The sequence below is a fragment of the Quercus lobata genome, chromosome 8, assembly GCF_001633185.2.
Source record: "Quercus lobata isolate SW786 chromosome 8, ValleyOak3.0 Primary Assembly, whole genome shotgun sequence".
NCBI lineage: Eukaryota > Viridiplantae > Streptophyta > Magnoliopsida > Fagales > Fagaceae > Quercus > Quercus lobata.
In genome coordinates, this window is record NC_044911.1 from 43919885 (window position 1) to 43935596 (window position 15712).

A 15712-nucleotide genomic window follows, 5' to 3' on the forward strand; every position below is an offset into this window, starting at 1 on the left:
GTGGATTCTTTCATGATGACAGAAGAATCTCCCCCCCTTTTTTTTTTCAGTAACATTTTCCTTGAAATATTTCAGTAAGTCCTGAAATTTTGTGTGATAATGACTATCAATTTTATCTAGTTGGACACTCCAAAAAAAGAAAAAAGAAAATAGAGAAGGTTTTAGGCAGTAGGATTCTGATTGAATTTGAAAAAATTTGAATTTGACAGCTTCACACCACCTTCCTTGTCTTTACCAACCACAACACGGTACAGTCGGGAATTAATGTCATACTTAGTACACTAGGGCCTAGGTACATAATACATATTGACCAAACCTGGTATGGCTTTGTGAAGGACATCTCCTATTTATTATTGATATTATGCTTTAATAGAATTTGCTACATCAATGTTAGACATTCACATTCTCATGCTCCTCTGGTGGTGGTTGTGTCCCATTAAAATATTTCTCAATATACACATGCAATTCTCATAACTTGTGTTCCAGCTCTCTGTTCTTTTGGCTTTCTCTCTTTGATTATAAGTAAATATCAAGTTTGTTATTCAATTAACTTCCATTCAGCTGATTTTTCTGGATACCAACTTGAGGGTTCTACTTGCCAAATTTCCTATTATATTTGCAAGTAGTCTTCATATCTGTTGATGTGAAATAATGTTTTTCAGATTATAACTAGCTTGCTGCTATTTTATTTTTTCTGTACCTAGAAAGCATTTAGTGCCACTGAATCATGGTCTTCCATCAAATTAGTCCTCTTCCCCACCACCTCCCCCACATTAAAAGAAATAAAAAAGAAAAATGGAAATTAAAAGGAACTAGAATCATGGTCTCAATCTAGATCTAATGAAGCATTGCATTAGCCATTAGAAGTGTTCCAATCTGGGACCACACTGTATTTGAAGAAATTGTAACTGTCCATTATTAGAGGTATTTCCTTTCTTTTGTTGTCTTGTTTGTTTGGTTGATATGCATTTATTGTTATGTTAAATTACTTCATCTGTTCTCTGTAGATATGTCAGATGTGTTGTGATGGGAAACTATTTTTGATCTAGGCATGCATTTTATTTATATTTAACAAAAGATTGCAGGATTGTCAACTGTTATAGTTTAATTTGGAGTTCTCTTTAACACATGACCAGTAGTGAAATTAATCTTTTCACTTCAATCATATTGTTTGCTTGCTAATGGTTCTATTTTGGTAAAGATGTCTATAACAGGGAACCAATTTATCTACCCTTCTTTGAGTTGTTGAAATTTGTTTCTGTTGGCGTAGAGAGTTTTGTTCATGGTTGGTTTTAATATATATAACAGTAGAGAAAAACAGAGAAATTATCCACATAATTATTGTTATAAGAAAAGTCCTGAAAATCATCATCGAATTGAAATCATTAGCACATTGTATATGTGAATTGGGTTCACATCATACAACCTCCATTCAAAAGATTCAAACTGTTGTTGGAACCCTTCATTAGATAGCTCTAATATCCATGAATTGCTGCAAGTCTATATTAGGGAACAGTGAGATGATAATGAAGCAAAATTATTACATTCTTGCATCTTATAGCTGAAACCCTATCTTGATTTTAAGGATATTAAAATCTTTTATACTACTATAATCATTTTTGCATAAGTTGCAGCATTGTGCTGCAGGCATTAACATGATAAAGGGTGTGGTGAAAATCAACACCCACCCACCCTCCACCTTCTGTTCTCTGCCTTCCCTCACCCACCAAATGGTGGGAGTCGTAGTTATAAATAAGATGGATATTTTGACAGATAAGGCTTGTATTTTCATTTTGTAAGTTCTTTGTTATGTTCCTCACATCTTTATTGAAGGAGAATTTACTGTTTATTTACAGTCAAGATATAATGAACGTTGTCTTGAAACAGTGGAAATTATGAATGATTAGGAGCGACCAGAACCTATTGAATTCTAAGCTGACACACGAGTTATGTGGTAACTAATCTATGATTTAATAACGCTAAGATTTAGTTTTGCTAGTACTGTAATAGCATTAGTGACCTGAATCTTAGGACTTTCTTATCCCCAAGCTGCTTAGAGAACTTGAATGGGTAATTAATGGCTTTCCTAATGCTGTTCTAGATGCTAATGCATACCTATGCTTGAGTCTAAATTTTTCTTTTTGCTGTCATTATAGAGATACTCCCTTCAGTGTATTTATCATGCCATTAGGCTGCCATTGCTTTGGATAACAGCTAAGATGGCTCTGTGTAGTTTTGAAAAAGAATATTGTAAATATTGGTCTTTTGAAAAGTGGACACTGCTTCTATTCAAAAATAAAGAAAAGAAAAGTGGACACTGCTTTTATGTGAAATGTGCTTGTCATGCTAGCACTTCTAATGCTTGCACGTCATGTATGACAACCACAGCTACATCTAATTTTTTTTTTTTTGAAATTATTTTGCAAAAGAAATGCTTTAGAGGGTGTTTGGTACATGCATTTAAAAACTGAAAACATGTTTTTGAAAACATGTGTAAAAATACGTGTGGGTAAAAAAGTGTATAAAAATACGTGTAATGTTGTTTAAAAACTGAAAACATGTGTTTGAATGGGTGTACCAAACGAGCATTTAGCAGCCTGAAGCGTGGAGTGATTTGCAAAAGATTAAATTGTTCCCCAAAGTTTGAATTTAAGTGTTTCTATTTTTAGCTAATCTAGCTGTGCCTACCAGTATGCAACTTTTGGCGAGACTAGTGATTTTGATGGGCTATATATATATAGAGAGAGAGAGAGAGACACACACACACACACTCAGAGTCCTAGTTCAACGAAAATATTAAATTCAAACTAAAACATGAATTTATTTATAACTAAGAAAACATAGGCTAAGCATAAAAATTGTTGACATGGTATCCATCTTAACATGCTATGACATCACAGATATAATAAGGTACTTAGAAGACACAAAATCCTAAATAACACCACACTGCTAGAGTCTAAAGATAAAATGCTTTCACAAACTGATGAACCAAATACTTTCTAGTCTCTGGGCTTGAGTTTGCCCTCATTTGCCTGCTTGAAAAGATGAGCCTGAGCTGCTGCGGCCTTGTTTGAGCTGAGTGCTGCCATAAAACTCTCCCTGACCTGCTTTGTTGTGAAAGGGAATCTATTGTTCACCATGGAGTTGAGCAAGGAAGCAGTCCCTTCTCTATATAGTGCCCCAAGCCCATCGGTTCGTGTGTTGGAAAGTGCTTGCTGCAAGGTGAGGTGTGCGCCAAACCCTGGAACGCTAGTCACACCAAATGCATTGCCCATAGTTCCCCACCAGCCTAACAGACCCCAGATAATTCCTGGGTGAGTCCTCCAGTAACTGCAAATCAACAAACATCCATGACATTGTTAACCTAGTGACCATTAGTATGTTTCGTACGTGTATATTCATGCAGGTGTTAAGTATAGTAACTTACGTGCATGTACCAATGATGGGTGAATTAGGATCAGGGAGGAATGGAGGTGTAGGTACGAGGGGGCTTGGTGGAGGGGTGGTGGTGCTTGGCGGGGTTTCGATGATTGGTGTTGGGGGGCTACCTTGTGAAGTTGGTGGGGAATTGTAGTAACCACCACCTCCTGAAGGAGGAGTAGATGGTGTTGATGGAGTTGGATCATGATGTGGGGGGGTTCCACAATTTGAAGGGCTTGGTGGTTTTGGGCTGTGGCCTCCGTGATGAGGTGGATTTCCATGAGAAGGTGGTGTGCCTCCATAGCCTCCATGTGGTGGATTTCCATAAGAAGGTGGTGTGCCTCCATGTGATGGTGGTGTGCCTCCGTGGCCTCCTTGTGGTGGTGGTGTTCCGTAGCCTCCATCTGGTGGTGGTGTGCTTACATAGGGAGGACTACCTGTAATCGGAGGACTACCTGTAATCACAGTGCAGATTGTGGGATGAGAGTGAAAATATTATAATTCGAGTGACGTTAAGCTTGATGCAATATATTTCTGATATAATTACCAAATAAAAAGTGACATACTGCTAGAAACATGGCCATCTCATGTTGACTGTGGCTACACAGTACACACTAGTAAAGCATAGAAGCTGTGAAGAAATTCTACTTGAAAAATAATCAGCAACTTTAAGCTTGATGCAATATATTTCTGGTATGGCCATTACATTGACTGTGGCTAAGCTCTAGCAAAGCATAGAAGCCGAAGACTTTTTACTTGAAAAACTAGCCATCTTGGGGGGAAATGTTTTGACTTTACTTAACTACAGTTATTTTATACCAAAAAAACTTTAATATTCTATAAAGGGTAATCAATAGCACCAAAACTTGTCCCTGTGTGTGAGGATGTAAGAGAAAGATGTACCTCCGGGGAAATGTGGGTCTGGAGGGAAGTGGAAGTAGTTCTTCTGATCTTCAAAGCTTGTTGACGCTACATGCATCACCAAGTTCTGAGAGAGCAATGCAGCGACCAAAGTCCATGTGAACATAGAACTAAACTTGCTTGTCTGCCTCTCCATCTCTGTGTGCTTCTAAAGAACTAAGACTGAAGGGAGAGAGGAAAGTGTAGGATGAGAGTGTTTGAGACAAGGAGGAAGTGGTGAATATAAAGGCTAGACACGGTGAAGTAAATACAAGCAGGTGAAGGAGGGTGTGGTTAGTTGATGCGTTGCAGGAGCATTTACTCCTACCATTTACTACTTCAATTGCTACAATAATGCTTGGGTTTAAAACACCAGCCAAGCATTCCATTCAGCTTTGCCTAACACTGCTATTCCTCTAATATAATATTTATGTCTTCCACGGTAAATTATGTATTGTGGTTGATTGTCTCGTCTGGTGTGGGTTAATTTTGGCTATGGATGCATATAAGTTCACTCTTTCTAATAGTAGTGGAGCTGAGCTTCGGCTAATAATTGCATGTCTCTTTTTTAAGGAATCTAGGGCTTTTCCTTTTCCCCCTTAAGATTCAGTGTGTGTGAAATAGTGAGAGCTTAAGCCTTAAGCTTATACATAATTAAAAACTGGAAAACATGAATATTAAATGTGGAACAACAACAACCAAAAAAAATCCCATTGTCCCATCCCGCACTTATAGAATGCATGAAACCTAGCTAAAGCCTTCAGAAAATAATTGACTTTTGGTAAATATCATCACAAAAACAATTCATAGATGCAAAAATGCCAGGGGTAAGTATAAGCAGATAGATATGGCATATATTGGCAAGACCCGATATCAAAAAAAAGAAAAAGAAAAAGAAAAAATGAAAAAAGGGATATCAGGATATGGCTAGACCTAAAGACTAATTAACACTACTAATAAAACTTCGAAGCAAATACAAGACGAGCTAAATTTGTTTCCGAAGAAAAGGCTAAATTTTTAATGAAATAGCCGATATGAGAGGGGAAAAAAAGAAAAAAAAGAAAAGAGAAATAAAAATTTTCAAACAACTAACCAAAAAAAAAAAAAAAAAAAAAATCTGTTATATGACTTTTACGAGTATTGACATACGTAAGCATGCACTACAAAAAACGCGGGCTGAAGCCGCGTTTTGTAGCCGCGTTTTTGGAAAACGCGGCTACAGCCTTTCCTTTGAGCCGCGTTTTTCATAAACGCGGCTCAAAGGAAAGGCTAGAGCCGCGTTTTCCAAAAACGCGGCTCCACCCTGGTCCTATAGCCGCGTTTATTAAACGCGGCTATAAACCAGGGGTCGAGCCGCGTTTTTGGAAGGCTTGAGCCGCGTTTAGATGCCAAGACTGAAGTCGCGTTTTTAAAAAACGCGGCTTCAGTCCGTCCGGGATTTTTTTTATATTTTTTTTTAAATTATAGCTTGAGCTGCGTTTAAAAAAAGCAGCTTAAAATGCTTGAAACGGACTTTACAAGTCTGGAGCTGCGTTTAAAACGCAGCTTCAACTTTCAGTATAAAAAAAAAAAAAAAAAAAAAAATCCCTCATAATCGAAACACACAAAAGCTCTCAGATCGACCACTCTCACCCTCTCACCGATTGCACAAAACCCTCACCGATCGCACACACTCCCCTCACCGATCTCACCGATCGCACACACTCCCCTCACCGATCTCACCGATCGCAGATCCCCTCACCGATCGCAGACAACCCTCACCGATCCAACACACTCCCCTCACCGATCTCAGACCACCCTCACTGATCTCAAGCGACCTCACTTCCAAACTATGTGAATCCCCTTCCTCCCTGCGCTCTTCCTCCTCTCCGTTTCCTTCTCATCGATCGCTGGCGCACACCCATTCTCGCAAGGCCAACTAGCGGTAAGTTTTTTAAAATTGTTTGTTTTGATTCCTGTTTTGGGTTTCCTATTTTTGGTTTACGGTTTCGATTTTAGGTTTAGGGTTTCAGCCGTCGATCTAGGGTTTTGTTTTTGGGTTTTAATGTTCAATTTAAATATTTGATTTTGGGTATATGAAAAATCATTCATAAATATTATTAAGGAGCTTTTAGTCCTTGACTTTTTTTTTATCTTTATTCATTATATTTGAATCGTGCTTAAGTGTCCATTTGATATTAGTGTAGAATGTAAAGATTTAACCGTAAAGTTATAATATTAGAACTTTCCTGATATGAAGCTTTATTAATTGAAATGGTGGTATGTTTTGAGTGGATGATAAATTACATTGAAAAGTAATTTCAAGTTCGGATTTATAAAATATAAACACTTTGAATTTATTATACTTCTCTATAAAATTATGAACGTATATAATATGTTGCTTCTGGTTGTTTTTAATTGCATTCATGTACTTGTAGAGGTTATGATTACATTAATAATATTTGTTACTTTAATATTTAGTTTAATTTTAATGAAGATGGTTTTTTGCCTTGCTTATGACCATGCTAATTGCTTAGGAATCATGTTGAAAGGCATATGAAAAGCATAATTGTCTAAACTTTTTCTGATAGATGCTATACATCTAGATAGGATTTGAAATCTTTGTACGTGTTTGCTTTATGAAGATTGTTCTATACTATCAAGTTAAGGCATCAATTTTCTTTTTCTTTTTTGTGTAGGCAGGTTTCTTTTTGCTTCATATATACTGTCTAAACTAAAACCATTATATTTTAGGAGTAGTGTAGTAGCAGCAGTGCGCCGAACCTTTTTGCACTTTACGTTGTTTTGTATATATATATATATATATATATTTTACTTTTGCTGTTTTATTTTACTTTTGCATGATTTGCATTGCAGGCATGAAACACACTAGTACTCTTCATTGAAAAGTTTGTTTGGAATGATATGATGAACAAGCAAATCTCGGTGGGGCTTACACTATGATATGATCTCCAACCTCACGCACGTACAAGTCTTTGAACTTTGCAGATCAGATAAAGAAACAGGTTGTTTTCTTTATAAACAATTCATCTCTTAATTTGTTTGGGGCTGAATCGTACAGCAGATTGAGTTTCAATTCATTTACTAAAAGTTTAAGTGCTCAAAGCTCTGTGTACGTGGCAATTTAATTATGGCATTCATTTTTACTTTGGTTGCTTAATTAATTCCTAATAAGTTTTCACTTTAGACAATTTTGTCCCTTATTTTGTCAATAAATTCCTTTTATTTCACTTAAAAAATTATCGACAAGTAAGTCTTTTTTTCCCTTAATTAGGTGATAAAATGGCTAAGTATGGACATACGAAGAAGAGATCCATACTTAGCCATTTTTCCTATTCTGAAACTAAGAGTAGTAAATTGTATTTTATATCAGGATTGAGAGTTAAGAATTTCTTGTCTATTAAGCATTATAATTGCTTTCCTTCTTATTAAATGCATCTATGGTTATGCCATTTTAGCGACATTGATTGGAATTAGTGAGGATGATATATTTATCCTTTATAGTGGCCATTAGGTAATTGCTATGAGGCAGCTTCCATTAATGGCTTATTACTTGAAAAAACCTTGGAGAGGTCTTAGGCTGGCAGCTTTGAACTTGACAGTGATAAATATATAAGTTGCCCCTCTCCCACGTTTTTTTTTTTTTTTTTTTTTTGGGATGAATCCTCCCACATTATGTTACTAAATTATGTAATCATAAAGGATGGCTCTAACTTCGTACATCCATCCATTATTATTATTTTTTTCTAAGAATTTATATATATCCATTTAAGCTACATATGCAGTCAATTTATTCAAAGGTCTTGATCTGGCTTCTTGGAATTCAAATGTTTAAAAACATGCAGATGTATTTAGTCAGTCAGCTATCATCAATATGTAGGTCATGTACGTGGTAAATTGGTAATCAATATCTCTATGCTCTATAATTTATAATCCTCTACTATGTAATAAAAGTTGAGGTGGTCCAATCAACCCACTGAACTAGGCAGGTTCGAGTAAAAGTGAAGATGCTAGTAACATGCCTAGGGTTTTAATAATTCTTTAGTAATACACTTAGGAGGTGACCCACTCAACTAGGCAGGTTTGAGTGTCTTAACACCTTCCCAGGCAGTATGTGTAAAAGTAAAGATGCTAGTAACATGCCTAGGGTTACAAGAATTATTTAATAATACGATTACGATGTTTGACTGGTTAGAAACATGCTAGGATGATTGAATTGAATAGGAAGATGATTAGGATTGGTTGAAGAACGTGCTTGTTTGATCTTGAAGTTTTTGATTGGTTCTTTTGTGTGTGTGTGAGAGAGAGAGAAAGAGAGAATTGTTGTGTGATTAGATCTAGGTCCCTTAGAGTGTGATTATGATTTTTGGGTATTCAATATTCGTCACTTGTAATGGTATGAGGTAATGGAAGGGTGACAAAAGGAAAAGAACTGTTTATAAAACACTGTTTTTGTTTATGAAATAAATTAGATCAGTACTTTTTCTTATCTGGTTAATTTTTTTTTTTTAATTTTACAATGATTTTTGCAAGCTTCTTGGTGAGATTCGAATTCCTTAATTCCTTACTTAATTAATTTTTTATTATTGTTTTTTTTTAGTGGTGTTTGCGGATTTTTGGTTTTTTTAAATAATTTTTGGGATATTTACAAGTAAGGTGACAGTGCTTTTGTTTTAGACTAAAGGGAAAATTGCAATTGTTTTATACTTAGGGAGGTGCAATGTGCCCTTTTTTTAAAATTTGAGGCATGGTACTGAAATCTTTGAACACTCTTTTTTTTCTTTTTCTTTCTTTTTTTTGTATTTGTGTTGTTATCTATGTTTTGATAGTTACAGTTGGTTTAAGTAAATGCAATTAGTCCTCTGCTTTGCATTCTCAGGCTTCTCTTTTCTCAGTACAAGATAGAAACCCAGGAAAAAAAAGAAAAAACCGGTCCCAGCCTCACAGAGGCACCCACTTGTTAGCACTGACCTTAAATCTCCTTCCTCTTTTACCCGGCATCACTGTTGTAGTCAACACATCTTATAAAAGGATATGGGGATTTAAAAACCTTGGTTTTCCAAATAAAGGAGAGTAGTCAATTAATGCTTAACTCTTGATATGTATTACTGCTTCAGTTTTATGACAAAGCAAACTCAAACCTCCTTTAATTTCTATATGGATTTTTTCTGAAGATGTACATACCATGTTCATTAAATCAACCTATAATTAACAAGATATGGCAGTGAGCAAATTAAATCTATTCGGCTTTTTTGGAGTTGAATATTGTAAATTGATTGTCCATCTTGAACAAAGAGAAGGTCAGGATGATTAAATTTGGCTCCATTGCTTGTGCTGAATGTGAGGCCTGGGTTCCAGTAACCAGTTGGGAGACCCAATAAAACAGTATATGCTATACTTAATGAATACAAGTATACAACCATCACCTAGCTTTGTTGGGATGAGGAGGTATATCATCTTATGCATGAGTCCTCCCTCTTATATGGGTGGACTCCACTTGTGAGGTCTACCCAATATAAGAGGGATGACTCATGTATAAAATAAATAGTATATTTTTCCTGTTAAAATAGATAAGATGTTCTAATTAAGAAACAGAAATTTACATGCCATATGAATATTATTCCAACCAAAATACATGAGCAACATGAAAATATAATTAATGTTATTGTCTTGAAGATAGAAGTGTAGAAATTAATCCTCTAGATTTACCTTTATTTATTTTAAAAAGTTGAAGTTAAAAAATGGGAACTATTAAATATAAATTAAATATCTGTGGTAAATTTTTCCGGTAGTGTATAGAATGGATGTTAAAATAGAAGATTTACTAAAGGTTGGACTCTGTTGCAAGAGTATATGGCTAGAAATAGCATTCAATTCTGACCCTTAATTTCAGTCTGTCATGGTACACAATTGTCCACTACTTATTAGTGCTCAAAAGGGAACCAACTTTGCATTCATGTGTCTTTCACCCTTAATGTGTCTTGCATTCATGTTTTCTCCCCTGTTTTATTGGTCATTTGCTGAAAGGGAACAAACTTTTGGTTGCTGTTGTTGCTGGTTCTTGTGATTTGAATGTAACAGTGTATGTGGTTTGAAAAAATTGTTCCTGTTTTGTGTTTGTAGTTGCTATTGGTGTTGGTTGTTGTTGAGAATGGTTTGGATTAACAGTAGTTCTTGACAATCTGAGTAACTTGGGATGTAATTACGTTTATGGAACTTGTTTATTTCCCTTTGTCATGTTTATGGAACTTGTGATGTAGGAATGGGAACTTATTTATTTTCCTTGTGATGTTTATGGATCTTGTGATCTTCGATGTTCAGTTTATGGAACTTGTTTATTTTTTGTTTGATGTTTATGGAACTTGTGATGTAGGAATGAGAACTTGTGAAATTCCCTTGTGATGCTCAGTTTATGGAACTTGTTTATTTTCTTTTTGATGTTTATGGAACTTGTTATATTGGGATGTAATAAGTTGTGAAAGCAAGGAGTTGTGTGTATAGCAGGAAGTTGAGAAAACAGGGAAAAAAATTAAAAAAAAAAAAAAAAAATCCTATAGCCGCGTTTTAAAAACGCGGCTATAGGTTAAAAAGGCCGCTATAGACCCTTATTCAGCTGATTGAAAATACCTATAGCCGCGTTTGTAAACGCAGCTCAAAGCTTTCCGGGAGCCGCGTTTTTAAAAACGCAGCTCTAGGCCGAAACCTATAGCCGTGGTTAAAAAACGCGGCTATAGGTCTGGCTTTAGCCGCGTTTTTTCAAAACGCGGCTATAGACTTTGAGCTGCGGACTTTAGGCCGCGTTTGTAAACGCGGCCATAAGAAACGCGGCTAAAAGCCTATAGCCGCGTTTTTGGGGTCTTAAGCTGCGTTTTTTAAACGCAGCTTTAGACCCTTTTTTTTGTAGTGATGGAATGTCGTTATGTTGAGTCCTAAAAGTTGGTGAGGGCGTTTAAGTTTGTGAGTTCCACATCAGATCTCACCAAAGCAGTGTTAAAGAAGACAACTACAAATCCTTTATGGGTGCAATTACTTTAGAAGTATAGAAGTATAGATGTTTTAAGAACTTCCTTTTCCTCCCATAAAAAATAGAAAAAGAAAAAGAAAAATAAAAAAGAACTTCATTTTCCTCTAGTTATGTGACTCATTTAATTTATTGGGCTATGTTAACATTGTTAATAAATTGTATTAGGAAAGTTTTGACATAATTTCCATAAGAAATATAAAGAGTCGTTAATAAAATTAATTGTTTTGTCATCTTCTTATAAGGGTTTAGTTTACCTTCAATACTTTTTTTAATAGGAATCTCATTTTGTTTAAATAAGAGACTATTACATCACCTATTAACTAAATAAAATATGGAGATTAAAACTCACTATTACTTGTCATTGTATATTTAAAACAAAAGGATATGTCCAGTTAAAAAAGTACTAGAGGTAAACCAAACTCTTCTCATAAAATGTTTTTAAAAATAGTTCATAAACCAATATTCTTAGGGCACACTTTAACATTTTCCTAATTTGTTAAGGTGAGCATGGCACAGGTTGCTTATCACTTGGACCATAAAAAGTCAATAATAATTTTCTAATACTCGCATCCAACACTTTTCTCTCACTTTCTTGTGTTCTTATTAATTTGAAATAAGATGATCGGGTCCCAATTCGAACATCATAGATTCATTTTTCAACAATATATAGTACTAGCTTTAACTTGGTAAAATTTAAGCTACCTAGTGGACTTGATAAGAAGGGGCAAATTGAATTTGGTATCCACACAGCAATACTGTACATCAAATATTTGTAGAAAGATCTAATCTAATCATATTGTAGTACTAGTGGGATTAGGTTACTTGTCTTGCAAGTAGTATAGACTTACAGGGACGTGGGCTTTACAACAAATTTAGGCTCTTGAACCCTAATAGATCTAACATTCCATCTCACGCTCAAGGTTCCAAATCTTTACCAAGAAATCAATGCATCACCTACCAAGATGCATATCCAGTGGTTGAACAGTGATTAGCAAATCCTTTGCCTAGTCAGCATCAAAGTAGGTCTGTAGTACTAAATCAATGGTAGAAAGGAAGAAAAGCCCATAAAAAAGTATGCCTTTGAGATAGTGCATGATGCGGAGAACAATAACAAAGTTAACAAAGCATGGAGCAAACATAAACTGGCTGATGAGGTTCATAACATGAGAAATGTCAAGACAGGGTGACTGTTAAGACTTAAGAATACAAGATTGCCAATTCATTGCCTGTAGCATCATGAAAATTCTTAACATTCGTGACACAAAACTTGATAGTTGTGTCAGTAGGCATCTCAGCAAGTTTACAATTAGCGAGACGCACACAAGAGATGAGATCATAGGCATATTTTTCTTAAAAGTGATAGTAACTGTTATTAGAACACATGACCTCGTGACCAAAAAAATAGCTAAGAGTTCCCAAATCCTTTTTTTTTTGAGGTGATGGCTGAGTAATAGTTTGAGTTCCTTAAGCCAAGCAAGTTCCTTTTCAGTAATAATCTTGTCATCATCATATAATACAAATAAAGTAACACCCTCATCTGTGAGACGAAGATAAAGGGTAGAGTCATAAGGATTGAAGGAGAAGTGGAGTTATAAAATTATAAAACTAAATTAGGAAATATTAACGGGTGCTTTAAGGGCATCAGTTCATGAACTATTTTTATAAACATTTTATGGAAAAATAATAAAGTAATTATTTTTTTGACAAATATTTTATATTTTTCATATAAATAGTGTCAAAACTTTTCAATATGGTTTACTAACAATTGTCCTAAGGACACTTATTAACATGATCCAACTAAATTTGGCAAACCAAGCTCAAAGGGTATGTTTGAGGCTATAAAAAGTTTTGCAAAAATAGACTAATGATATGTGATGAACACTTATAGGTAAGAGGAATTTACATGTAGATTTCTTTAGTAAGGTTGCCATTAAGGAAGTCATTTTTTGAGGTCCATCTATAACAAGGAGGGACCAGATTGAGGTAAGTCAAGTAATAACAGAAAATGTTTCTCAAAAAAAAAAAAAAAAAAAAAAAAGTAATAACAGAAAATGTCATCATATGGTATAGGCAATACTCCAAGGTGAAAATTTTAGCCACAAGGCAAGCCTTGTACATGTCCAAAGTACCAGTAAATGAGTTTTAGTGTGTATTTTTCATTAGTTTAAAAAGACAGTTTTTTTTATTATTCAACTTATTTTTACTACTATTTATGGGTTCCATTGTACTTTTTCTCACTGTACTATTTTAACTACCTCTTAACTTTATCTACAGTACTTTCAGTAAAAAATTTTCAATTTCAACTAAATAAGCCGTTCCAAACAGACACTAATCTTATAAACCCATAATAGCCAACTATAAACTTTCCCAAAGGCAGCTCAATGAGATCTCAGATATGATTTTGAAGATGAGCATTAAATTCTTTTGCCATGACAATTTGCCATACACAGTTGGAAGGGCACAATAGCAATGATTGTTTTTGAGATAGCAAGGAGATGCTTTTATCTGAGTAGGGTGAGACGGAACATGGGAGCTATGAGGTTCCTCATGGTCATAGGACATCGATGTGTGATGGGAGAAGATGCTAGAGCCGACATGGTGGAGGGAAGACCATCTATAGAAGATGAAAGCTCTTCAGTGAAAGAATTTCTAAAGAGAGGAGAAGGATACAAGGCATGTGGAACTTGGATAGGTTGGAGAAAGATGTGTTTTCCCAAAAGATCACATGTAGGGAAATATATAGGGAGTCATAATATCAAGAATTCAGGAAGGAATCTGATTTACGAAACAGATTGTAGTTATGTAAACTTCACCCCATAATGATTCGAGTATAGAGTCTGAGATGATTAGGGTACGATCAAAAGTGAGTATTTGTTGATGCTTTATTTGCTTATATTTAGCTAAAACCATTATCTTGGATGTCTCCTAGGACAATAACAGTGAGATAGATTCCCATGGGCATTCAAGAGATTGAAAAAATTAGTTTGTTTTCCATGACATTATCAGAACGAAATATTTTAATTGTTTCGGAAAATTGTGTAGCAATCATTTTTGTGAAATTGCGATTAATATCAAGCACTTTAGACATATATTTCATTAGATAAAATCATGTATATATAACGGGAATAATCATCCACAAAGATTATAGAATATTAAGGGACTTCCGTAGTGGAAATACATAGGAGAAGGCTCCCGAAGAGATCAACTAGTCTTAAAATATAAGGTCGATCCAGTGATGCACCCTCAACTTTATCTAATTTTATATTTGTGGCTGTACGGATAAATAAAAAAATATAGTACTATAAATTATATAGGTTTTTTTATTGTAATTGTAATGTGATAGAGTGTGAATAGTAAAAAAAAAAAATTATATATAAATAATAAACATCTACTTATAATCTGCGACATCATAATCGTGATAAAAAATTGTGTAATAGTCTTTGAAATGAGAATCAAGATCTATAATGTATATGATGTTGATCGGTTGGGGTCTCGGATATTGGACAGTTGGCCTTGGCCCTAGACTTTACGACTATTTCCTCGATCAACATTTGTCTTTGGTTACCGTCAAAAAAACAAAAAAATTAACCTACTATGTAATAAATACTCTCTTTACATAATTTTTTGCCATCTTTACTTGAGAGGAAAACGAGGTACAGAGAAAAGGGTCCAAAGGGCTGAAAGTATTAGTTAGTTACTGTCTCAAAATTTAATGACATTGCCAGAGAAGTAGGTGAGGTTACACAAAATTGTTGGGAGAGGAGTAAAGAAGGACAGCACATGTAGTATGTAGCCATGCAGGTTTGTGTCTTTGGGGTTTGCAAAGTTTATCAATGTCAAACCTGTGCTTGACTAGTTCATTTTTATAGCATGTGAGAGGGAAAGCTCATTTTTAATTCAAATTTATTTGCTGTATAAAGAGACAGGTTGGGAAATGCCACAAAGTGCTTTGTGAGCTGTCTCAATTTACAGCCTAAAATGAATGCCAACAGTAAATTTATTGGAAAGAAAGGTAATTAATATTGTATAATGTTGTCATCCAATGAGAAACCACCTAATTAATATTGTTTGATAATTTATACTATAAAAAAAAGCTGTCAACCTTCGTGTGAGTTGTGACAGTGTTACTATTATAAGAAAAGAGAGAGAAGAGAAGACATTGTTGTCACAGTTTTGGAATTTTAGTTTTGGATTTAAATTTGGCTGCAAATTTGATAAGATATGAAATAGTTCATCTGAAGATTGGTCGAACTAATTATAAAGAAAGTAAAAAAGAGATTGAATCTGTTTGCATTCTTTTGGTTAATTTTCTTAGTACAACTTTGGATTCTGCCTACAAGTGCCACATGGTGTACTACGAAACCTTGT

At 34.8% G+C, this 15712-nt stretch overlaps 1 protein-coding gene across 2 annotated transcripts; it reads right to left on the bottom strand.

Moving 5' to 3' along the window:
- Nucleotides 1–2783: 2783 nt before the first annotated feature.
- On the bottom strand, nucleotides 2784–4550 carry LOC115954688 (protodermal factor 1). 2 transcript variants are annotated; one of them, XM_031072609.1, is made up of 3 exons: nucleotides 4324–4550; nucleotides 3428–3857; nucleotides 2784–3330 (listed from the first exon to the last, which is right to left on the bottom strand). In XM_031072609.1, the coding sequence occupies exons 1-3, from the start codon at nucleotides 4475–4477 to the stop codon at nucleotides 3000–3002; spliced, it is 915 nt and encodes a 304-aa protein (XP_030928469.1). In that variant the 5' UTR covers nucleotides 4478–4550; the 3' UTR covers nucleotides 2784–2999. The 2 variants fall into 2 exon arrangements, with proteins under 2 accessions (XP_030928469.1, XP_030928468.1); XM_031072608.1 differs by having other exon boundaries at nucleotides 3428–3875; nucleotides 4324–4549.
- Between the last annotated feature and the right edge of the window lie 11162 nt (nucleotides 4551–15712).